The sequence below is a fragment of the Physcomitrium patens genome, chromosome 17 (assembly GCF_059467195.1).
Source record: "Physcomitrium patens ecotype Gransden chromosome 17, ASM5946719v1, whole genome shotgun sequence".
NCBI classification, from domain to species: domain Eukaryota; kingdom Viridiplantae; phylum Streptophyta; class Bryopsida; order Funariales; family Funariaceae; genus Physcomitrium; species Physcomitrium patens.
In genome coordinates, this window is record NC_143426.1 from 15,314,573 (window position 1) to 15,341,222 (window position 26,650).

At 34.2% G+C, this 26,650-nt stretch overlaps 2 protein-coding genes across 2 annotated transcripts; one reads left to right on the top strand and one right to left on the bottom strand.

Moving 5' to 3' along the window:
• Positions 1-25: 25 nt before the first annotated feature.
• LOC112294684 (uncharacterized) lies at positions 26-2,223 on the bottom strand. The gene is made up of 2 exons (XM_024545422.3): positions 959-2,223; positions 26-846 (listed from the first exon to the last, which is right to left on the bottom strand). Exons 1-2 carry the CDS (start codon positions 1,772-1,774, stop codon positions 346-348), a joined length of 1,317 nt encoding a protein of 438 aa, XP_024401190.1. The 5' UTR covers positions 1,775-2,223; the 3' UTR covers positions 26-345.
• Positions 2,224-17,232: 15,009 nt separating this feature from the next.
• On the top strand, positions 17,233-18,672 carry LOC112294179 (uncharacterized). The gene is made up of 2 exons (XM_024544401.3): positions 17,233-17,452; positions 18,043-18,672. The coding sequence occupies exons 1-2, from the start codon at positions 17,366-17,368 to the stop codon at positions 18,340-18,342; spliced, it is 387 nt and encodes a 128-aa protein (XP_024400169.1). The 5' UTR covers positions 17,233-17,365; the 3' UTR covers positions 18,343-18,672.
• The last annotated feature ends 7,978 nt before the right edge of the window (positions 18,673-26,650 follow it).

Consider the following 26,650-nt stretch of genomic DNA (forward strand, 5'->3'; position numbering starts at 1 on the left):
GTCACCACAGAAAAAATCGCGTGTCTCCAATCAAAGAGATAACATTTATTTGATGAGTTCAACTTGAACAGATGGTGGTCCTGTCAGCAGACCGCTCAAACCTGTTCTTCACAATAGAATAATATCCTCGACTGTATATTACATTTCACTGGGCCGAAGAAAAACTTGCGGCATCGCGTCTGAGATGATTCTAGCTACTGTTCTGAATAAGAATGATCAGATAATTTCAATTTCGATTCGAACCTTCGGGTATAGAGTCCACCGTGAATTTGGCGGAGATTTAATGTACACAAGGTCATGAAGCTCTGCTTCAGAGTTGCAGAACCTCCAGAGATCTTCAGCGGCTTAGAGAGAATCCACAAAATCATGCTCCGTGGTCATGTGTCGTGGACGAAGAGGAACTTTAGGGTTGAGCTTCGGGAGAACGCCAAAAAACCTGGCTTTCAATGCCATGACTGTAGTATCAACAATCTTAGCGTCGTCCGCAAGAAAGTCACGGTAGATGTAGAGACAGTGCTCCCGTCTAAATTCAATCTCTCCCTTGCTGAGACTTCGGAGCGTCCTCACAATTCTCTGCATCTGAGAGGAGGGGAATACCAACAAACACCTCCTCCAATCAAGGAGAGATTCAAAAGGAAGTACGAAGTTATCAGAAATAACAACTGGGATTGAACCGGCAGACAAAACTTCCAGCAGCCGAGACGAGCTCGATCCTCTACCAGCTTGAACAAGACCGAATGTGGAATCCATCAGCTCTCTAGTGGTGTACTGTTCGTACACGGACTGGTCCTGTACACACTCGGCTCGAAGTTCAGGGCGGCTCAGCAAAGCTTCAGAATTCGGGTCCTGCAATTGAACCAGAGCATGCGGATAGTAAGCACAAACTCATAAACTGGAACGGAAGACTTACAGAAGAAATAAAATTTTGGAGAAACTTGAGGCAGAAGAGTGCAAGTACCTGCTTGCAAGTTATGGCGATAATAACGTCCTCTCCATTGTGCATCGACCTCAAAACCGGGTTGATACGAGATCCTGAACTTCCCAGAAACTGCATCCCCGTGAATGTCAAGAAATACTTCCTTTCAAATGCCTTGAGTCCTTGCACATCTGAGTAAGACCTCTTCTGGGGAAGGGCAACGCTAATGTCGAAACCTGCACGGTAGGACGCGTGATGCGCTATGGATGTCATTGTAGACGCCATTTCAATCGTTTCGACGGGAGTTGCTTTTCTCTGAACCCAGAAATCTGAGATGGATACAATAACATGGTTAAGGCCGTGGTTCCAGTACGGCAGAGTAGGCAAGGAGGGAATTTTTTCGGCTCTCCTGTCAACGGTGACGAAATACAAGCAAGCTTTTTCTGGATCTGCGGTGTAGTAAGGACTTCTTTCCAACGCATCCTTGAAGTACCACGTCTGAGAATCCAGTGTATCATATAGGTAGATTAGGAGCTCCTCCGCGTTGTCGCAACGTGAGTAGTCGAAACACGAATCCATTGAGCAGCTGGAAAATTTATTCGAGATTCTATCCCCAACAGAAGAATAAACAGGATCCAGAGAATCCACATCCCGCGTAATTGTCTTTAGGGGTTTTGGGTGAAGAAACACTGGGGATTTGGTGGCGTTAGTGGCTTGAACTTCAGACGACTTCGCATAATTTCCCACGCTCACGAAGCTGACTATCATTAGTCCGAGAATAATGAAGTTGAAGAGCCCATACAAGAATTGTAAATAGGGAGAGATCTTTGGTGTTGGAGCCTCCTTAAGCGTCGACATCCTTCACCAGCTAAGATAGCTTGTCAGCAGAGAAAATGATCGATCCTAGAAAGGTTTCGCGCAACTATCTTAATCACTCTTTCAGAGACTGTGAAATTACTCTTAAAAGGAGAAGTGGGCACTAAATGCTCGCACCACTACAACTCGATGTCCAATTTCAATGGAGGAAAACCTGAAGTCCACGCCAGACCTTCTGTGACAAAAATCACAAGGACTACTCGGAAGCAAAACTTGAACTGTTGTGATCGCGAAAGAAATCACTATGTTACAATTTTCTAAGTGCAGCGTTGGGCAAGTAAGACCAAAATTGCCTAGCAATCACCAACAAATCGGAGATGGCAAAGTAGGACTTCCACTCTTGAGTCTACAACTCACGAAAACACCACCCCCAGCTCGGCCGGATCAGAGGCTCAGCAAAGTATCCTTCCCTATCGCCCAACGGGTAGAGAGAGAGACACAACACATAAACTATCACAGCTCAGAATCCTAAAATTCTAGTGGGCAACTGAGCCCATGAGTCGAAGTCTCCGCGTGAAAAGAAACGCAAAGCTCACTTGGGAGGTGCATTCGGGCACAAACTGACATAAGAAGTGAAGTGCGGAGGGGGGGGGGGGGAGAGGGGACGAGGAAATTAGCAGGGTAGGCGAAGAAAGCGGATATATCTGAATTAAAAAGGCAGGGTAGAGGGGGAGGCAAGACTGGCGCGCACGGAGGTTGAAGGGATAAGCTCAAATATACCCCCACGAACGAGTTGCCGGGATCGACAAAGCGCAGAGCAAGGGGCGGAGGGCGCCAAGTCCCCCGAGCAAGCGAGGAAGCCCACCTCCGTCGACGACCACGACGACGCTTTGCTCACGATTCCTCCCTCTCGTCGTCGTCCCCATCACCCCCATACTGCCATTTCCCAGCAGCGCTACCCTTCCCGACGTCCCGGTACACACACATATGTCTCTCGGACGCACAAAGCCCACGATTCCAGTTTGAATTCCACCGGATTAGAAGAAGAAGAAGAAGAAGAAGAAGGAAAAAAATAGAAAACAATAGAAAATAAAATGGTGCCTCGGGAGTCACGCCAGTGGGTAAGCCTCGTCGCCACTGTGACCAGAAACAGTGCTTCTACTTCCTTTGAATATAAGCGCGTCAAAATTATGTGTATATATAGATTTTATAGGGCATTTTAAATTTGGAAACACAAACAAATGCTTGAGCCTGACGTGACGCGCGTAACCAGCAACAGCAGCAGCACCCTCTTCTTTTTTCTAGAATAGGTAATAATCTGAGCCCGAGACCGGTTTTTCGCCCAAGTCCACCTGGCGCAGATGGGATACTATTCTGACATTTTTGAATGTGGCCCTGCATCGTCGGACGTGGCTTCCAAGGAGTGTAACGAGACCCTTCATTTATCTCAGGTAGAAGGTTTAGGGTTTAGGGTGTTGATGGCGCACATTCATTACTCTACCCACATTTTTATTTATGGAGCAGATATAAAACGACTGGTGGATGTTTAAAAGAAGGTACTGGAAGCCCCGCTTGGGTATAAAATAGATAAAAAAGGAAGAAAGATAAAAGAGTGAGTTAATGCAGTATATTTAGTGACCTGTGGAAATGTCAAGAAAATACATATGCTGCGTTTGGTGTGGGATATGAAGTTTGTCGGATATCGAGCAAATACCTGCACTATCCTGTTGGACAATGACTCAAGCTAGGCAGTCCTATTCACATTCAACAGTAGAGTGATTTCATGTTCATGAGTGGATTCGCCCAACAGCGGAAAAATATTCATGTATATATATATATATATATGTGTGTCATTTCGGCAGCAGGCTTTGAAGGATCTGGAGCTATGATGAACGAGAATATCACCAAAGAAGAATGAAATCCATTCCTTCCACCCGAATTGTAGCTCTATCCTGTTCTAAACCCCTGTTACTCGTCAATAACTACAATATATAACTTCGTATGTGTGGGTGTGAATTCGTGATTGTAATGGCATAGCAACAACGCCAAAGGGAGAGAAAAAGCAAAGCTGAGCCTTGGTCCCGCTTGGCATGGAGATGAAAAGGAGATCCAGGCAAGGGAGGGCAATGAGGAAGAGATGATGACAGGGATCCCTTGACAGGAACCATCATGCAAACCTTGAAGGAAGGAAGGGAAGGAAGAGATATAAAAGCATGACTTCAAAGGGAAGGACTGAAGGAAGGAAGAGGATAAAGCAGAAGAGAAGCAGGTGACGAGGACACACACAGCACCGTTGGGTGGTGGCGGGAATGAGGCTGTGCGGAGCATCTTCCCCCCCCATATCCAAATCCACGTCACCATGCTACCAGTCACCACACCAGCAAGCCTCACCCCCGCCACGTGGAATCTCGGAAGGTCGACATGACCCGCCACATGGACCAAAGAGAATGGTCAGACTCCATTTTCGCGCCACCGCAGCAGCTTGTCTGTGGGGCAGGAGGGGGGATCTTCGTTGTGGAGGTTTTTGGTGCCTGATGTTGTGAATTGCTGCTGCTGCACTGGAACACATTTCGGCACGTGCAGTGATCGCGGGGCCACCATCGCCGGCGCCACACTTCATCCGGATCAAACGGGCGCAAGTCAGGTGATCCGAGTTGGTGCCCCGTCATGGAATTTCAGTGCCATGATCCGAAGCCAGTGTGACGATGCCGCCATGTGTTCCGATGCGGTCGCCGTTTGTGTGCGTTGTACTGTTTCGTCGTTCCATCTCTGGATGCAATATCCCAACAACTGTCTTGAGGATCAACCCAAAGGGTCGCTCCTGGAACTCTCCGGCGGGTAAAGTGAAAGCCGAGGGTCAAAAGAAGAGAAAGATGCTGGGCCATTTGCATGCCCTTCTCTACCGCGATGCTTTCAAAAGCCTGATATCAGTTGCAAGTCGCCTTCTGGAGCTCCATAGAAACATCACCTTTAGATGCTTCTGCTGCTGCTGCTGCTGCTCATGTATCGGTGTACCGTGACTTGCAGCACAAATTTAAAAAGAACGACTCCTATATTTTACAATTATTTTACTTTTTTTTCTTTTTTTTCTTTTTTTTGGGTTTTAGTTGCGTAGCCAAACTGTATGTAGTGTGTTTTGCACATTGTATTCTTTGACCCAGTTGGTGTGGTTAGCATTCAAGCACTTTGAACTTGGACCTCACGGATTTGTGGTGAATTTAGATGCTTCAACGACCAGAGCAGTACACTGCGTCGTCTTCTTGTGATGCGTAACTTGTTTTAGGGCTTTTGTGTTTATCTCTGACTCTGATCCTGGATGTGGACGTCACTGGATAACTTGGTTCAAATCTTTGCAACATCGTGAATAGTGTTGTGCTTTCAAAGCTTGTTGGCCAACTCTGCAGTGCCTCACTGGGACACCTCTCCATGCATACATCACACAATCTATAATCTGTGTGTGAAAACTACATTAGGGTTTCATGCAGCCAGAAATCGGCTTTATATGGTGCATCCCATGTGTGACGCTTCCTTGAGGGTTCTCTTTCCAGACAATATTAGGGTTTCTCTCTCATCAACTTTATATAGCTTTTTGTGTTTGGTTCTCCTTGCGAGCCTGGACATTGGGTTTATGTAATGCCTTTTTATGCAAATTTCTTTACTGGCCTTGTAACTCAGGCATTCTATCATAAACAGAAACCACATAAATTAGCAGTGACCCTTGGTGGCTTAGTGTCAAATACAGGACTGCGTTGTTGCACATCCTACAAAACTGGATGTTTATTATGAGACCTTATTTGCTCTTTCTCTTTTAATTAGTAAGGACAAACCCATCGTAAAAAGTTTTTGTAATCAATTTTGAGATCCATTGCACGCAAATTCACATGATGTGACGATTGGTAAATTTGAACGCACAAGACTTGTTTGATACCTTCTACTGTGTAGCTTTCATCAACAAGCATTTGCAATATGAAGGAGAAGAGTGATTATGTACAATAGTCTTTGATTCCTCAAAAATCATAAAAATGCCTGCTTGAGCATAACTCCTTTTTAGCTGTTATAAATCATAAAATAGTATGGAAAAATAGTTTATGGATGCACATGCATTTCATTGAGAGATGTATAATGTTCCTTTTTATTCTTTACTTTTCTAGAATATAAGACAATATGATAAATCCATGGCTTCAAGAAGGTTCAAGAAGAAATTATAATGTTTAACAGATGGGTTTTGAATTTTTGTAACTTGGTGGCATCATCTAATTATTAGTTTTGGTTGGGTTTTAATTTGGATTTTAAGAATCCAATGGAATGATCAAATAAAACTGATGTTTGATGTAAATTAACAAGTTACATGAAGGGTATAAGAAGTTTTCCAAATCCAACATTGTTTTGACTATAAGCATTGTTAGATCTCGCCTACAAATATGATTTTATGTTTCTACTTGTCAAAATTTTATTCTTATATGTAAATACTACAAATCCCCTATTTGAATTACACTAATGAGTTTGAAGAGAGTAATGGAGTGGATTGGAAACTTGTGATTCATGGTTCTGACACTCCTTTAAAACGATTTAAATTGAAATATTGGTGACATTGGATTTTAGACAGATACAAGAATATACAAACATACAGACAGACAGACAGAATATTGAAAGTAAATGAAATTGAATTTGAAGAGCCAAAACTTTATTAAAAGGCTATAAGAAGTCAAGTAAAATCAAAATTTCTCTAAATAATAAAAGAAAGAAAAAATGTATTTAGAATAGTGTACTATTAAGATGCATATCTTAAGTAAACACAGTCAATAGAAAAATGAACGCATATCTACAATTCAAGTAAATAAAAAGTTGTTCATAATTGATTACAGGAATACTAAAAAATGATAAATAAAACATCATACATATTAATATGTTTCTAAGCATATTATGTGTTTTAAATTTTAACAATAGCCATTTCAATTTCTTCATAAAAATACATACATACATACATACATGTATTTTTCATCACTATTTAATATATGTCTCACTTGTTTATTTACAATCTTCAAGTTCTCAACCTTGTCAGTGGCATAAGAAGTGTCCACACAATAGAAAAGGGATATCTTCCTAATAGTACTTTAACAAAAAAATATATGCATATATATATATATATATATGCGCTACAAGAATTATGAAGAGATAATCATTCAAAAATAATTGTAATAATAGATTTTTTTAGTGTTTATAATCTGTGAAGATGAAATAATAATTAGATTTTTATCATATAGAATTAATAAAATTTGAAAATTGATTCTGCTGCTAAGGATTATATCTAATTTTGTATACATTCCAAAATGATTCTCAAAGGTAAATTTGTCCTTTAATTTTTAAATGTAATATAGGTAATTGACTTTGAATTTTATCTTTATTTGTTTAAAAATGTGTTTTTATATATTACCGTTAAATTTCAATCTTATAAAATAATATATATTTTTTATTTAATAAATTTCTTTTGAAATAATAATTTATTTCATTTATATACATAATTTAATTTTAAGATATGTTTTATGTATTCTAAAAATTTGGTTGGTATTTTAGTATATTGATAATCATTCATAAGGTTATCAAAAATAAAAACAGACCATGTCAATACCAATTTGAAATAAAAATTGATATTTAATTATTATAATTAACCTTTAATTAATTTTCAAAAGTCTTTTCTATGTATTTTTAAACATTATAAAAGATGTCAAAGTTGTTAAGTTTTTTTAATAATACAAACCTGTCTTATTTGATTAAATTTAGATATTCTTAAAGATGATACTTACTACCAAAAGAACAATAATAAATTTAAATTTTTACCAAGCTTGGTCTAATTTCATTATTTATAGAAAATTTAAGATAATTTTTTCATTTGTCAAAATATATTTAATAAAATCACTCATAAAAGAACTATTAAATTGCAACAAATATAGTCCTATTATCACAATAAGACTTGCAAAAACAAATTAAAGAATAATTTTTTTATAACTTATACATGCTAAAAATATAAAAATTGTTAAATATGATTTTTAGTAAGTGAATTAATATATTCTTTAAAAATATAAACGAAAAATATCTTAAAAAAGTTATTGCAAACTTATCAACACATAAAATAATTAATATTAATAGAGATTTATTCAAATCTTACATTTTTTTAGTCTATGTCTAATATAATTTTTTTAAGATGCAAATTTTAGTACAAAAATACCAAGTTAAACCCTGGATATAATAAATATAAAATGTGTAATTAGCTGAATGTTTTAAATAGTTGAGACAAAAGTTGTAGAAAATTTTATTTATAACATAAATAAATAAATAAATAAAATTTTAAAAAATAAAAATCAATGTTTTACATATTTTATAAATATATTATAGTGTTCTTCTTTGTTTTACTTTTTTTTTTCTTTTTGAAATCAAAGATTTTAAGTTCAACTTAAAGTCTAGACATTATCCTGTTGTTCAAGGTTTTTTTTGTCGTTTTTTTTTTTAAAAAAATGATTAAAACAAGATAATTTAGTCATCTATGAACATTTATGTTTGTGGCTATGAAAGTAAAATAATTCACTCATCTAATTGAACATATGATTTAAGATGTTTAAGATTGTTTTAGATTGTTTAAGTTTTTGAATTGAACATAAAATTATGTATATATAAATAAATAAATATATATATATATATATATATATATAATAATCCTTCTTCGGTTGAATGTAATAATGTAGAGTTTTTAATTTTATAAGATATTGCAAAACGATAAATGTTCTTTGCTAAAAATAAATATTTGATTTTGTGCAAGAGTTTTTGATTTCGGAATTATTGTTACATTACAATAAAAATTTAATAATAATTTTAGTTGGACTGTGTTATCTAAAATAAATAAATAAAAGTTTAAAATAATTTCATTCTCATGTCATTGTGCACTTCAGTTTCACTTTCGCAACCGATGAAGGTCATAATATAAGAATGAGCGAAACTGGGTGACAAGCATCGGGTGCAGAAGTTGCTTTTGTTTTTTTTTTCTAACACTGCAGCCATGGTGTGATCCAGGATTTGGGGGTTCACTAGCATGGAGCATCACACACCACGAAGTGGATTGTCGGGCACAAAGCCGAAAATTTAATGAATGAGTGAAAGTCTTATCCTCTGACAAACTAATAAATTCCTTGCAAGTCCGCCACTTTGGTTGCCAATTGAGAAGAGTTGCTCGTAAACTTTATTGTGGAGCTGCGGTTTTGCAGGAATGAACCTGAAGGTTTTGACTTACAGTTTGCTGACCCTCTGCAGTCTGCAAACGCAAGCGGGCCGAAGTGCCAGAGCGTTGCAGACGGCACTTCACGGAGGGTTTGACGAGCTTGTCTGCGGTGAGAATCTGAGTGTGTAAGCGAAGATCGACAAAAAATAATAGGAATATCACAGAGATTGCAGTTCAATCAGAGTCATGGAATTTCTTCAACAAGCAGCGATAGTCATGGTGGGCTGTACGATTGCCATTTAAAGAGAGCCATTCACCCCTTGCGGCAAAATGGGGTCAAAGAACACGGAATCATCCACTGTTTGCTGCAGTGAACACTTGTCACCGACTGGTTTAGCAGATAAGACACCCGGAAGGTCATGCCTCTGGCAAGGTGACCAAAGCTGATGTGTGCACACACAAATCAATCGAAATGAGTTCTTGTGTGTTTTAGATAAATGCAGCCGAATTGACAGGCTTGTGGAGGGTGATCTATGAAGCCTCTCATGTGCATTGACATTGTATCTCTCAGCTTCCCTTTCAACTGCAACAGTAGCAGTAGTTATTGTGTCCTGAGGGTTACCTGCACACGATCTCCACCATCAACCATTTGAGAAAGAAACCAGAGGATGATTCTCTTATTAACGTCGGTTCCGATCAAAACTCAGTGATGCAGGCTCACACCAAATTACTTTTACTAAACCTCCTCAGTGGAGCGGTTCCTGCTGAGAGATCACAATTGGGTATTTTACCTGGGCAAGCCAAGCTGTTTCTGATCTAATGAGGGGATAATCCGAGACTCCAACAAAAAGGCATTTCACGAAGCTCTAGAAGTGTGTCGATGTAGAGTTGGTGACAATTCTAACAGCCATTGCCCTCAGGGAATCTGACCAGCGGATCCACTTGTTCAGGGCAACAGGAGAAACACAAGAACTCATACGGAATTCAAAGAGAGGATGTCCACAAGGCCTTTGATTATCAGTTCAAAAATTGCAGGAACTGATGAATGTTGACTCTTATCTCGGTGTAGGTTGTCAGACAAGATATCAGTTGTACTGACTCTCTTAATTAAAGTGAGGTTTAATCCAGATCTTAGTATCCATGCAATGTACCTGGAAGAACATATAATCTTCGATGGAGCCGGACCGAAGTAGGCATTTAATGTTTGGAGGTTTAAAAACAAAGATGTCTGCAATGTAACCCCTTATCCTTTTTACAAACAGCGCACACTCCCGTTGCAAATACTCATGTGTGAAAAATCCTGGGCAATGTCTGCGTTATGTGTGGATTCAAGATTTGTGATCTACAACCTGCCTTGGCCCACAAATTTAATGGGATAATATGACAACCAGTTAAGCCCTAAACTCCATGAGATTCTGCAAGATAACGTTCCAAATTATCACCATGATCCTGATACAGAGCCAAACGTCTCTTTCACTTGAAACCCTGAATCGAAAAAGAGCAAGAAAAAAAAGACATGTACGTAACTCTTTTGTGAACAATCAGACTGTTTCAATGGAGAAATAAAGATGTCACCTCAATAAATCTTTCGGAATGACAAGCAGAGCCAGCATCTGAACATCAGTGAAGGATTTATCAGATTTAACACTGGAATTTTGAAAATCCAGATTATCATCTTCGATGATACTACACGTGCTGGGAGAACACAATTGCTCGTTGCAATTTTGGCCTGCTGTAAAAATTGATCAAGATGTCGATCCAGAGTGAAACTTTCTAAGTTGTCCGCACAATAGTTGTGGGCCATTTCGAAATTGAGCCGCCATCATATGTGGAACGAGGCACTGACCCGATTCAAGCTAGTAAATTGTCTGCAGCTTGCGCATGACGAACACTCGAGGCGCACGAGACCAACCATCGTCTCCATTCACCAACACTAACCCAAGTTCACAGAGCAGCTTCACTGCAAAGTTGGCCTCATGACCAGTTCCGTTCTCAATTCTCGTTGCACTTATCACTTCGTGAATTATTGCATGCTGTTGGGAACTTAACGACTCGTATCAACAAAGGTGCTGCTCTGTCGAAGTGGAGCAAGTGAACCAATTACTCTTCACTGTGCAAGTTGGTGTATTCCTCGTATAGATGCTCAACAGCTGTGACGATCGCGTGCATGATGTTTGTCGAAGTTCTCATACGATGAGACACAACCCTCTTCAAGGAAGACAATAGCAAGCAATTTCTCGACTGGCTGTGCGCACTGTATTGAGTGCATGAAGCTAGAACAGAACTCAGAAAGTTTATAATTCGTTTGGGTTGTCCATTCAGGCGAATATGTTAAGCAATACAGAAGGCCCATTGAAGCGCATTGTCAGTAACATCAATCACTACAACACCCGATGCTAAATTTGGTAGAGAAGTATGAGAAATTCACGTCTTCCTTATGAATGCCTGAACATGTTGACCCTTATCGTAATGTTCTGATACCTGGTGGCCTTGCTTATCGTTTCTGCTGGTTAATAATACAATTTTCTCATTTGACTTTCTGACATGTGACGGCGAATAGCTAATCCACCATTGTACAGGTGAGATTAATGCCCATGTTCTTGCTTTGATTACCGTTTCTAGTTTAGCGGGTGGTGACTTAATTTCATTTCAAAACTCATGCTGCATTACTGAAACGAAATCTGACCAACTTGTGCAGTAACTGGAACTTAATCCGGTCACTCGTGTTGCGAGAGATACAGCGTGAGAGAGAGCGTGAGAGAGAGAGAGGGGCTCCCATTTTCCACGTATTTGGCAACTCTTGGTGTCCACAGAAAAGGAGAAGCAGTTGGACCGGCTTATAAATCACGAAAAGAGTAACATTAAGACAAAAGTCAGTTCGATGATGGAAAAGGTGAACTGTCATCTTCATCAAACCTTGAACTACAAAAACGCAGACGCTTCGGCTGTAACGATTTGAATGTACTCTTCCGAAAAATAAACTCTGTATACTAAATAAACTCCAGGGAAAATTTTGAAACTATCGCTGATCGATCTCCACCTGGCCGAACTACAGCATTTTGGCTGCTGGAATAGACGAAAAGGCAGAGATCCAAGCCGACTAGCACACTGCTACTTGTAAAAAAGTAGCAGCACCCAACGTAGAGTCTCATTACGTGCAGATTCCGGAGACCGCAAACCTTTGCGACAAAGTTAGGTCCAAATGACCACAAAGATATCCGCAATAAGTACGTCCTTGATTTTCATTGAATGCGAAACACACCCCCCTACACACACACACACACACAATCTGTTTTGTTCGTGGACACAAAGACGAGGTATACCCAATCCATTGATAGAACAAAAACAAAGTATAAGAGTGATATTTTAACTTGTAATATCTAAGAAGGCAAGGGTATTCAATGGAGTAATTGCTAATACTTTAATTGTTAACATTTTATGTACTACTTGGCAGCAACATCATGGTACTCTAAAGTTCTGTTTAAATACCTTATGTATTTTAGCATCAATTAGTTGTTTTGTCATCTAAGATTTGTTTCATCTTTTGAATAGAGCAGTTTTGTGTTTGTGATGTTTTTATTATAAAAAAAACCCTTATGGTTTTTAAACTTATTTGATTAATCTCCTTCAAATCATATTGTAATATAGAGATCACTTTATATCTCCTTTTTGAAGACATGTTAGTTTTTTTTTTGTTTTGTTTTTTTTTTTAAATTCAAATAGTCTATAAACAATATCCTCTTACTAATGAAGAGATCTTCCAAAGACACTTATATTGGAATCTAAGTAGAACTTAAACAAAAGAATCAAATTTAGTTTTATATTGTGATCTTCTTGATCTTTTTTTAGCCTTTTTTTATATCTAACAAATATAAAAACTTTTGAATCAACATCATGAACACAATGTATATTTTGAGATGGAATTTTAGACGTATCTTAAAAGTTTTGTAAAGAATCTAATGAAAAAATTAGACTATCATATTTTGACTAAATTCTTGATTTATTTAAAGCTTAAATAGATCTTCATTCAATCTTTGCATTAATAAGAGCAAAAAAATCTTTGATACAATAATTTGCATCTAAATAAAATCAAGATTTTTAAAATAAATTCAAATAATTTATAAACATAGATTGTATTCTTATTAGTCAATGTATTCTTTATCTTGAATATAGCATTGAGTATCAAAACCCATGATTTGATATTCTTATCAAGTCAAGTTTTATAAGTGGTTTTGAGAGTCAGAGTACTTGTTGCAAGGATTTACTTGGCTATGGTGTTTTAGCCATTTTAATAAAGTTTTAGGATTCATCTTATTTTTATACTTGCACTCTTAAATTCCTCTTTTGTGGTAAGAAAGATAACTTAACTTAATTTGGTGTAGATTTCTAATCTTTCTTTGAAAGTGTGTTGGATGTGTATTTGTATTTGGTTTAAATTACATACTTTATGATTAATTTGTAGCACTCAATGTGTTGTGAGTAATGATCTTTATTTACACAACAACAATTTGAGTTGGAATCTAAATTAAATCCTAATGAATACTTTCATTTAAATTTCAAATAGCAAGTAGATCAAAATGTAGGTTCCAAGATAGAAACTTGCTAAAATCAATATTAAATCTGAATATAAATTGAATTACTATGTCACAAGTTACCTCTATTGAGAAATTTTAAAAAACAAAAATAGCTTTATTGAAATTTTTTGCCAAAAAATATTGTTCGTCTTGTTATTGGTTTAAGGTCTTCTTTCCAAGTTTTGAATCCATCATTTGATTTGCCTCCAAAATATATGTAATTATAGTATCACAATATAACTTGTCCAATATTTTTTTTATAAGCTCCTAATTCAAAAAAAAATTATATGGTTTTGTGCACAAGAACAAACCAGCAAAACTTTTGTAAAATTCCAAAGATTGAGACTCACTTAGAGAATGCTTAATTAGATATAGAAGATTCTTTTAACAATATAGATTATTCAATGCAATCACCTATTGTCCCTTCTTTGAATCTACAAACACATTCAAGGTGGTGGCTAATGTGGCAATAACTTCTCTTATATGACTACTTCTTTAATTGTTAATAATATCTTTGATATACTTAATATAGGTTGTCATTACAGACAAGAACTTCAAAATCTTCAATAAAAAATTAAATAAAAAACCAAGTTGCTTTTTAATTCTAGTAAGAGGTTTTTATTTCCTATGCGTGCTTTTAAAACAAAATTTTGTTGTGTAGTGCATCTATAATTGCACTTGCAATGGATTACAAACTTAGAAACCAAAATTTTAGATATAATGTTTTGTTGGATAATCTTCAATCTGATGGCATTGCCAATTACTATTTCTACTTTTTGTAAAATATTTTTTTAGAAATATTATTGATTTTTTTTATTTAAGTATTTATTTTTTTCATTATTTTTATTTATTTGATTTCATCTATTGTATAAAAATATTAACATATCTAATACTTTTTATTATAGTCATAATCATGAAGTCTAATTTAATAAAAACAAGTATGTCGTATATAGTGACTTAAAGTGATCATATAGATTTGATGTTTTTTTTATATTAATATTAAAATAAAATAAAACTTCTTGTTTATGTAGTATTAAATTTAAAGATTTAGTTCGAATTTCTATGTTTTTTTTTTAGTGAAGTATTGAGTTGTTTACAAAGTCCTTAAATTATAAATTTTATAATATAATCTATGGATTTTATAACAAGGAAAGTAGTAAGGATCATCAAGCTTTGAAAGACATAAAATTATTTTATTACTTGTATTTAAGTTGTAATAAAATTTTTAATAATAGATAAAATTATAGAAATTTATCTAGAATTAAAGAAAAAAAAATTTTGAGTTGATAAAAAAGTAATTGATATAGCAACCAACCATATAAATGAGACAATACTAGAAGATAAAAAAGACTCTAAGTACATCTAAAATCTTTGCCAATATATATATATATATATATATATATAATTGTTAAAGCCACACCTTTCTTTACTATCTCATGGTTACTTCTATCCATCTTTCATCTCAATACCTTATTCCCAATCTCATGTCTTTCATTTCCATCCTTGTTCCTTGTTCCATGTCTTCCTATTCCTCTTTCCTAGCCCCTTCATGCTTTGTTTGTTTTCTTTGCATAAATATAAATATGTTTGCAGATTTGACACATCATTCCTTGTTCCCTCTCCCTATATTAATATAAATATGTTTATATCTTTGAAACATCATCCCTTGTTTCATATCCCTACGTTTATATAAATATGTATGCAATTTTGAGGCATTGTCTTTTATTTTGTCTAAAGTGATCTAGAAAGCAGATATGATTTAGTAAAATTCACATCTTCAACAATGTATTTCTAACAATGTCGATTGTTAGATTCATGTAAAACCCAATCAAATGAAACTTCATGAATTTTTATTGTTAGGTATTTTTTTTGCCAAATACAGAGAAACAAAACAGACAAAAAGATACTAGAGTATTCTAATCAAGTAGTAATAATTGGTATGTGACTTGCTCTAAGCTGAACCGCATCAACATGCATCTACAATTGAATACAAATTTGTATCATTGTTGTATATAAACTCAAGTGATAGCATTAGATGAGCCAAAAGACATAGAAAAAAATATCAAAACAAGATGCTTTAAGTTGCCAAATCAAGATGATGCACTATGTAAACGTCATGGAGCTCTTACATTCTAGTGAGTAAGAGGTAGCAATCTGTAAGTGCAAGACACCAAGATGGAGGTCAAATGTTTTGCCACTAGAGCTAGCATTGTCATATAGAATTTATATTGCATCACATTGTAGCTATTTAGCCATAATAGATTGAAGTTCAAACAACAATCACTTCTTATTTCGATTGATTTTGCATCTTCGTTGATTCTACATCTTGGTTTCTAAATCTCAATTATGTAGACTAAATAAATAGTACTATCCAATTGAATAGTCTATTGTACAAACCTATTTGTTAATTAGATTAATTTATTGTATTTTATTTTATTTTATTAATTATATTTATTTTTCAATCTTATGAAACTAGATATGTAGAGCATGAATTTGTGACGATATTTTTAATAGCATGATTGTTAGAAAAACCTAAAAATTTGATATACCTCAAATAACTCATAATCAACTTTGACTCAAGTTAATAATTGTAAAATATAAATCATTAGAAGAAGATTGAATCGACTTCTCACCCATGGTACAAGTATCAACTATGTTTGAATGAGCTTGTAGATGATAATCAAGAAATATTAATCACATGGAAATTTTTTGAAACATGAGAAAGGACAAATGGATATGTTAATAAGAAGATATTCATATTGAAAATGTATAAACTATCAATGATGTTTGATAAAGTTGTTTAATGAAGTAAAAGTCTAATATGACAATAAAAAATGCAAAACCTATGGTGCAAAAGCTATGTTACATCAACATTAGTGTCCTTTAAATGAAGAATATGAGGTGTGCCTATCCTCTCAAAAATAATAAATGTGCACATATGTGTATATCTCTTATTTCGACAATGAGCTATTCTACATTTCGACATGAGGTGTGCCTATAGACATCTTATTTAGACAATGTTTTTTGGATCATTCTAGAGGAAATGAGGGACAATGCCTCAAAGCTGCAAACATATTCACATTAATGCATGGATAGGAAATGAGGAAAGAGAGGACATGGGATATGGAACAGGAATAGAAATGGAGAATTGGGAACATGGGACAGAGATGGAAGTAATCATGAGATGGCAAGGGGGATCCGATTTTAACAGAATTGGGATGTGGCTTTAACAACTCCCTACATATTGTTTGCTTTTTTAATGTGTTGAAAGGCAAAGACAATAGGAGACCCACAACGGGCAGAATTGAGAACATCTTGTGACTCTCAGGCAAGCTCAGAAAGGGCAGCAGGTGGGAAAGAGGGAATCCGATCTGGCGTCACGCTCACGGTGATAGGAACCGAAGAGACGGGGCACCAGCTCCACGGGTGTAGGACAAGAGCGTCCCAAGACCGTCCCCGACAGATGAAGGGCAATTAGACTGGCTGACTGACGGACTGGTCCCAAACCCTACAATCCTTCCATTCGACTCCAACTCCCGAGGTTGCCGTTGTTCCCCTTTCCCGTCCCGGATGCCCCACATGTGCCACAATATTCTCCAGAATCATGCCATCATGGGGGGCCAGATTTCCCACAATCAGCAGTAAGTATCCATCCCCGACTTTTCTTTAATCACGCCCCCGCTGCATCTCCCTCCTCCTCCTCTGCCTGCAATTCCCCCCCACTGGTGGAGCAACCCAATTTCTCCCCAAGTCGAAGTAGCAATTCCCCCCCTTCCTGCGCTGTTGCCGTTGCGTGCTCTAGATTGCCTGCTGCTGGGAGTTGTTTGCTGATTCCGATTCCTGGATACCATGACCATGAACGTCGACGAGGAGATTGGTCGCCTCAAGACCGAGATCGTTCGACTCGGCACGAAGAATGCCGACGGATCCATCACGGTGAGCACCCATTTCGTAATCTGGCGATCGTGGGCTGGTCGGTAGGCGCTCTCGTTGCCTTGTTCTGCGGGGATGAGAGTTTGGTGGGTGTCTTTGAGAATGTGGGTTGTTCTTAATTCTGTTACTTTCGTGCATCATTTGTTGTATCCACCTGGTGCTTGCTGCTCCCCGTGGCAAAATGGTCTTGATGGTGGTGTGTTTGAAAATAGGTTTCGGACGTTTTTCTGATTTGCCTTGAATTTCAAATTTCGTGACACATTTTTCCCTTGGTAATGTCAAATGTCTGCGGTGAATAACGGGGAGATTTTTCCGAAGGGTGTTACATCTCTACGGCTAGCGTTCAATGCTCCACATTAAGTTCCATGTCTTTGTGTTGGATGAGGGTTAAGCATCATATGAGATGTATAGCATTTTTGAAATAGAATTGGCCAAATGCAACCATGTTATTGAATTGTACTTCGTAGTCTCTTGCCTATGTGGTGACACAGATCTTGATGTGAATGTTGTGAATGTGGATATCGAAAACTGATATGCTTTGTAATGACTGTCTAATTATTTCCACCTAACCCTATCTGCCTGTGAACCTGCAGGTCAAGTTCGGCACATTATTCAACGATGAGAGATGTGCAAACATCTTCGAGGCTCTCGTTGGCACGTTGCGGGCTGCCAAGAAGAGGAAGATCGTGACCTTCAACTCCGAGATGCTTTTCCAAGGAGTACACAACAATGTGGACATTGTCCTTGTCAAGCTCGAGGAGGAAACCTCTGTGGCACCCAAACTCGACGATGCTGTGATCCCGAAAAATGAGACCAGTTCAGCACCGAAAGATGATAATGTGGTGGTCAAAGCTGACGATGTGATTCCGAAGGACGACGCTACTACATTGTAGTGTGTTGAACTCTTACCCTCGTCCAACACTTGCAACAATGTTGATTCGAAGTTCTTTGACCCCCTCAAATCATTTCTCCTGATTGCGCCTCACCTTCATTGTTGTGCTTCTACTAGTCACACACTTAGACTCCTTTGTGGTCAATAATTGCCCACATAGGTCTCCGTCGCGTACCCTTTCAAGTGGAAAGAGGATGTGCTTGCCACTTACGGCTACCAACAATGAGGAAAGAGATTTTGAGGGGTCCCTGCCTAGTGACTAGGTCTACGCCCTCTTTCGCTTGTGCCATGTTGCATTGCTCAATCTTGAAATTCTCAAATTTTCCAACTTCGCAACGGTCGTGAATGATGAGTATGATAAGTTGGCATTATGCAGATATTGTTATGTACTGGTTGTCAGAAGTGTTTTTCCGCGGCGTGCTTATGCTCTGTCTGACCCACATCCCAAACTTTGTTTTGCTGTCATACAAATTTATTTATTTATTTATTTATTGTTGAATTCGACTGTTCTATGTATCTGACGAAGTTCTGAAGAGTGTCTACTGTCTTGTCGATGGCATTTACTATTCTTCCCTAACCACTGACCTCGTGTTGTATCCATGTATGAGCCTGATGGGGCAGTGTAGGAGTCTTCCTGCTTGTAAACGTAAACAAGTCAGGCCCAATGCCAGGACTTAAGTCCGAATCGTTTTACAAGCGTGTGATTTAATTATAGATTTAATTATACCGTGTGAGGTTCGAACAATCCAAGTGCCATGATGACACAATCTGAGTTCCATCTACGTCGAAGCAGGATGAAATGAGAATCATCCTGAAAGCGCACATGGTCCTGACGAGAGATTCGACACGTTTGAGGCCCCCCCACCTGCTCTTGCTGGCTGTCTTCGTCTCAGCCCTTCCTATGACGAGGTGGGCCACTGTGAATTTCACCTTCCGAAAGCAATATTACGATTTTTGTAGTTACACCACAGCTCTCGAGTACCATAGAAATAAAGGTCAAGCACAGAATCTCCATTTGCCCAGAAGACCACCAGTCACACCTTACAGACGTGATCAAATGGAGACCTTCGAACCACCAATGCAGTTATTTCTGAAGCTCTGAAGTATTCAAAGCTTTCAAGGCACTTACATTACCCTTTTTACATTTTTCTGTGTGTATGGCTCTCACGCTCCTCCAAAGTCGTTATCTGCCAGTAATCATCCTCTGCACAACGCGGGGCCCATTGCGGCAGTTGCGAAAGCTGTGGCCAAGAAAACTGAACCTATTTCACGCAGCATCTGAGGGAATGAAAAGGATGGATGAATTATGGTATTGGATGAACAATGAATTATGGATGAATGCTGAGGAAGTCTTCCACAACAAAAAGCCAGCATTCCTCCACGTGGCGTGATCGCAGTGCTCCACCAGTTTCGAATCGAAAGTGACGTGGATTTCCATCAGCACTAAAGTGAAAAGGGAGCTGGTTCGAAACGAATGACCTGTTCAACCTGACGTGGCAATGACATGTGCCGTAAGCTGACGTGGTGGGGTCTTGCCCTTGCGGTCGATTTGCCTCTTGCCATGTGGATATGTTCATGTGAGTAAAGGCCTTTCAATTCCCTTTCCTCTAGGGAATTCCTTCATTGTGATACCCCTATAAAGCCACCCCTTCATTATTGAAAATAGTATGGAGTGGTGTGTGGGCCAATTCATGTGTTTCCATTCACCCGTTTTTACAAACAAAACATGCATTTCAATTCTAGGGATTTTTATTTTTATATTGGACGTGAGGTAGGAAACCACACATGGTAGTTGAATCCAATCATGAATTCAACATGAATAATATTTCACCAACATGTGTAAGTTCCATAACTGAATATATGTAAATAAAGAATTGGTATCTTTAATTGCATTCAAATGTGTAGAATAATTAGAAATTTGTATTTTTCAATATGTTTAGAGGTGAACAATTTGTGCAAACTAAAAAATGATAGTTTGAATAGTTTACTTGCTTACAAATAAAAAATAAGACAAGCATGTGTCACATTAAAAAAAATATATAGATATATTTAAAATGACAAGAATATAAATATTGTTTTGAAAGTAAATATGTAATTCTAAAAATAAATCACAAATGATTTTACAATAACTAAATTTTTGATAAAATAGAAATTAAAACCAAATATATCGAAATTTTACTTTATAAGTCTATCAAAATAAAAAAATTAAAATAAAAGTAAATAAAGTAAAATTTATTGCCGTTAAACTACTTTATATTATTTGGAGCTAATTGGTGAAGTGATTAATTTGCTACTCTATGGTCCTTAAACTACCTTACAAACATTTTAAAATACCAAATTAGAAATAAATCGCTATTTATTCAAATATTATATATATATATATATATATATATATATGATAATATTAGTAAGCATGTTATTAAAGATCATTTTATTAAACTAAGTATATATATATATATATATATATATTTATATATATACACCATGTTGGTATTCATTGAGTGTATAGTATATATTTTAATTTTGTGACATAAGAAAATTATTAATTTATTCAATTTTAAATAAATATGTAAATAAAATTTACATATGCTATTAATTTAACAGTTATGAATACTGTTAAAAAGAAAATTTTCAAATCAATTTCAACCTTCCTCATGTGATTATTATTAGTTCTTTGAGCCTTTATTTAATATTTGAATTTTTTTTACCTTTTCAATTTTAAAAAACTACCTTTTAGAGTTTACAACATGCTCAATTATGAATTCTATTTGAAATATAGAAATTGAGAGAAGGATACAAACTTAAACATAAACTCAATTTTTTTATTAAATTAATATTTTAAAAATTTAATATAAAAAATAATAAGTTTTACGAATTAAATATTGAATACATAATAACCTTTCAATCTAATTTTTTCAAAGAGTTTTAAAAACTTGGTTCATAAAAACCATCTTTTCAAAACTCCAAAATCTAAAATCACTAGAAACTAAAATATTTAGTATCTAGCATTAAGAATCATACATATAGAGGTCTAAAATTTGTCTTATATATCTTGTAATTCACAAAGATTTTATATCTAGATACAATTAGTTAAATGTGTTGTAATTTTTATCAAAATTTTATTCTTTATTAATTTATTAAATTATCTAATTAAAATTTTAATATAAAAATTATAACATCAATTATATTATAATAATAATTTTTAAATAATAGAATGATCAAATTTAAAATTTAATTACAATCTTGAGCTAAGTATTTTGTTATTATAAAGTTGGATTTAAATATATTTATTCAAAAAAGTAAAATTTTATCTTGAATTTTACATTAATACATACATATATATATATATATATATATATATATATATTTATCAATTAATTGAATTTTTTTTATTTTTTTAAGTTTATATATCTAAAGAAAAAATATTTAAATATTTATTCTATTTAAATACTAAGTATTAAATTATATTAGTAAAAAAAATACAATTGACTAATTTTATAATATCAAAATTTAAATTAATTTTTGAAATTTTTTTAGATGAATTTATTATTTTTAGCAATATTAAAATTTTTAACTGAAATTTTGTGGTTGCATATTTATTTATAAATCATTTGAATATTTATGATCAATAAATTTAAAGTAATATGAATTACAAAGAATTTTTTAATTATATGACATTTTTTGTATGTAATTTGATGAAAAAACTTTCACCAAATTAAAAGAAGTAAACAAATAAATATTATTTAAATTATTGTTTTATGGATGATCTTAGTTCATCCATTATAATTGTTCATTCAAATGATAAATAAATAGAATCCTATTATGGACATACATATTTATTTTAATATTTACCTATATGATTAAATAGAAGTAGATAAAAATAAATTTATTTCATGATAATTTCTAGAAAAGCTTCATAGATGCTGTTTTGTCTTTATATGTGTTTGTAGTTGATTGGTAGGTTAGAAATTATGTTAATAAGTTAACCATGTCTTGATAGCTTGCAAAACAAGCTAACTATGTGGCGCACATTTAGAAAACTTACCTTATAAGTTAAGATACATGTCTGGCAAAGTCAACACATTTTGGAGGTGCTATAAGATATTGCCACGTAGCTTCTAGTTAAGAGTATATATGGAGGCAAGAATAAAGCCTTCTTTGCTCTTGTCAACGCCTTTCTAGTTCTTAGTCTTGTTTCAAGACTTTCTAGTCTTTTTGTCTTTAGCAATAGCCATTCTACTGTAATACTATATCAACTTTGAATGACTTTCTAGTCTTTTCAAGTAACACAAGAGTGTATTGATATTTTATTTCTTTGAGGTTCATGTCCTTGACAATTTGACAAGAGTGCTAATTTATTTTTCTTATCTTATTTTAGAAGTGAATGAATTACTCTACTTCTATTATTATATTTTGAAGGTTGGAGATTATCTACCTTTAAATAAACTATTTAATTTTCTAACACTAATTTTTCTCTTTAAAGACAACAAATTATCATTCTTTGTAGAAATTTTCATTCAATATTAGAGATTGTAAATAACCTTCTTTTAATTTGATTAGTTGATTTGTTAAGTTGTTTAAAATGGAAGAAAAAATCATGGATGCTATACTTGGTGGAAGTGAGAATAGATTTGCAACCATTGCAGATCTTCACAAACTTGTTAATATTCTTAGAATCGAATTTATATGTTTTACTAGTGCCAACCATGGAAACACTAATCCTACGCCTATAGAAGAAGTTCGAAATCTACATTCAAAAGTTATACAATTAAAAGAAGCAAGTAAATCAATCTTACAACAAAATTCAAGAAAATTTGCTTTTATAAGTATGGTGGAGACACGGATTAGTATGCTCAATAATTTTGATGGAACAAGATCAAAATTTTGAGGATTTTTGCAACAAGTCAAGCTCTGTTTAAGGTTGCATCTTTACCAATTTTATAATGTATTACTCAAGTTCAATTCATAGGAGCATTTCTATCTTGAAGTGCTCTCTCTTGGTTTGTTTTATAATGAAAAAGGATTTACAACTCTTTTATGATTTGAATTAATTCCTAGAAGTTCTTATGGCTATATTTAAAAAAAGTGATTGAAAAAAATTGGAGAGACCAAGTTCTTATCTTTAAGATGTCGGGATAGAGAGAGTTTGCCTTAAAAAAGTATTGGGCTTCTAACTGTCATTAATTGCTTAATTAAGCCTCAAGTTCAAAAAAAAGTATCAAGTTTTTATATATAAAATTATTCCTATAGGGGCAATTACATCAATACACAAGTCTTAAGTATCAAAGATAATAAAAAATATGATAAAAATATTATAAAACCTTATATATTCTTAAGGTGATTTTTTTCTAATTTTTAATAGTGCATTTCTTACGATTGGACTATCCAAAAAAATTAAAATTTTATATGAAATACTGATGTGCTTTTAATAATTACTGCCTTTGAATTACATGTGTTGTCTTCAATGCTCTATAAGTTTCTCATATAAATTCTAAATGTAGAAATTCTTTCATAAAAGATATAGATCTTGAAATCATCCTTACAGTTATACCTCTTGATTTCCAAAACTTATCATAAAACTCCTTGTATCTTCAAAATAGCAATAATATGTCTTAAAAAGATACCTTAACTTCAAACGGCTATAACTTCATCACTCTAACTCCAAATCCTCTAAAATTTGTGCACAAATTATATCCTAAATTTTAAACTTTATAATCCTTTCTTTTGATAATCAAATACCTCTTCTAAAGTTGCCAAAATCCTTATTACGGTTTTGGATAGCCTGTTGAATACCTATTGGGCATGGCCTTTGACCAATATTGATGAAGACCTTTATCTTTTTCTTTCATCTATCCATACTTTGCTTTCATCCTTCCAAATAAGTTTCTTAGAGGTTTGGATCTTTATCTTTGAGTTCCAATCTTCTCTTTAAATTTTATACTAAATATCTAAATCTTATATAATTTAAATACTATAATTAATGTAGGTAAATCTTAAAATAAAATTTCTTATATCACTTTCTTTAAATTAACCTACTAATTATTCTAATGTACATCAAAACTTATAAATATATTATATGTTTTAGTTAATTTTTACATACCATAAATAATTATAATGTAATATCTACCTCCTCTTAACTTGCATACTCTCTAGTATGTGCCATGTGCTACTCTTCCTCCTCCTCTTCTTGAGATGTCTTTGAATCATTCATAGGTTCTTTTACTTTATATACTTGGTTCAAATATTGAGGTAAGAATTCTTCAAGGTCTTCTATTTTGAACCACCTATCTCTTCTTTTGAAAGCCTTCATCTTCTTTCTTGCTATTGAAATTCTAATGATAGCTCCATATAACTCACATAAATTATATGTAGCATTATCATAGACTATAACTTCCAGATATGATCCAAACTATTTTTTTACAAATTTCTTTGTAGTGCTATGCTGTTATTCAAGGTTACTATCATAGGCTAAAATCCAATATCCAATCTTTATAGACTTACGCCTTAATCTATGAGTTTTTTTAATTTTTTTTTTTTAATTTTTCAATCTTGCTTTCTTTAACCTCTCACCTATAATTTGTAGGTCTTCAAGTAATTTTCTTAATTATTAGATTCAAAGCTCCAATAATATTTTTTTATTAATATTTTCTTTCTAAGATAAAAACATCCATTTATGATAGGTTTCTTGAGCTGGCATTATAGATTTTTGTCTTAACATTAACTCCATAGGCATATAATCAATGAGAGTACTATGAATAGTCTTATCAGCCCATGAAACAAATGAAAGCGATTTAGGCCATTCAATTGGCTTATCCTTATATGCCTTAATCAATGCATAAATAATAGGAGCATGACTCCTATTACTCTTCTTATTAGCTTCAAGATTATAAGAAGTTATTAACTTCAATTGAACTCCATATCTATTGAAAAAATTTCTTCCTTCAACAACATCCAATTCTCCTCTATCAGCTCTCATCTTTTCAATGCTATCATATCTGCTGAAAATATCTTTCAATATAAATTTGCAGATTGATCACGATTTGCTATCATATATGCTACTAAATTTTAAAAACTTACTTATGACGTGGACTAGAATAAAACAAGAAATATCTTTAGCCAAGAAAACTAAATCCGTATATGTAGAAGTCATATATGGTCGTTTGTTATCTTTTGGAGATGTTACTCATGAGACTATTCCTTTAGATATAGTAATAAAAGATCACAATAGTATATTAATATATAATATTATTTGATCTTCCTTTAATCTAATTATTTTAGGATTATTGTAATTAAAAATATATAATTCTTAAATAGATTGGATTTCTTGTAACCTTAAGTTTTTTTATAATTTAATCTAAAATTTTGATAGTGAAATAGAAATAGATAAGCCTAATACATCCAAATTCTTATTAGTAGGTACAAGAGCTTCCATATATGCCACAAAAGAAGGATCATGTTTTTTTTATGTAAGCCACACCTATTTTTGATGGTAGAAAGATATTAAGTGATATTCCTAACTAGTATTAAGATTTCTAGATTTTTTTTGAAAAAAAGAATCTAAATATTCTTTTAGAATATTGAATCTATGATTGTTCAATTGATCTATAAAAAGAAATTTAACCATTATTTAGACCAATCTATAGCTTATTGTAAAATGAATTGGCTACATTAAAAGAATAATTTGACAAGAACTTACTAAAAACTTCATATGCCATTCAAAAATCCTAATAGGAGCTCCTATCTTATTTGTAAAGAAAAAAAAAAAAATAGATCTCTATGGATGTGCAAAGATAATTAAGGACTTAACATGATCACCATTAAGAATAAGTATTTCTTACTTTTATTTTTTGGACTTTTTAACCAACTAAATCAAGCAAAGATCTATACTAAAATAGATCTATGAGGAGCATATAATTTGGTCAGTATCAAAGAAGTAGAAGATTATTTTTCAAACTATGTATAAATATATCAAATATAACTTCATGCCTTTTGCATTCATAAATGCATCAATTTCTTTTTAACATTTCATGAATAATGTCTTTTGTGAATTTCTTGATGATTTTATTGTTTATTATTAAGATAATATTTTAATTTATTCTAAGAATACAAAAAAATATGAACTTCATATTTGTTGTGTATTACAAAAATTTAGAGATAAAAGAATATATCCAAAGATGAAAAAAGTGTATATTTCATACTACTTAAGTTAATTTCTTATATACATCATTTTCAATGAAGGATTAATAATAGATTCTTAGAAGATCTAGACTATCATAGATTGAAGGGTTCTAAAAACAATTAGAAATGTG

Bases quoted from the DNA above. Each gene is read 5' to 3' on its own strand.
- LOC112294684 (XM_024545422.3), bottom strand. From the start codon at position 1,774: ATGTCGACGCTTAAGGAGGCTCCAACACCAAAGATCTCTCCCTATTTA. The intron at 847-958 runs GTACTTGCACTC...GTTCAATTGCAG, and splicing joins TCGCCATAACTTGCAAGCAG to GACCCGAATTCTGAAGCTTT.
- LOC112294179 (XM_024544401.3), top strand. From the start codon at position 17,366: ATGACCATGAACGTCGACGAGGAGATTGGTCGCCTCAAGACCGAGATC. The intron at 17,453-18,042 runs GTGAGCACCCAT...GTGAACCTGCAG, and splicing joins ATGCCGACGGATCCATCACG to GTCAAGTTCGGCACATTATT.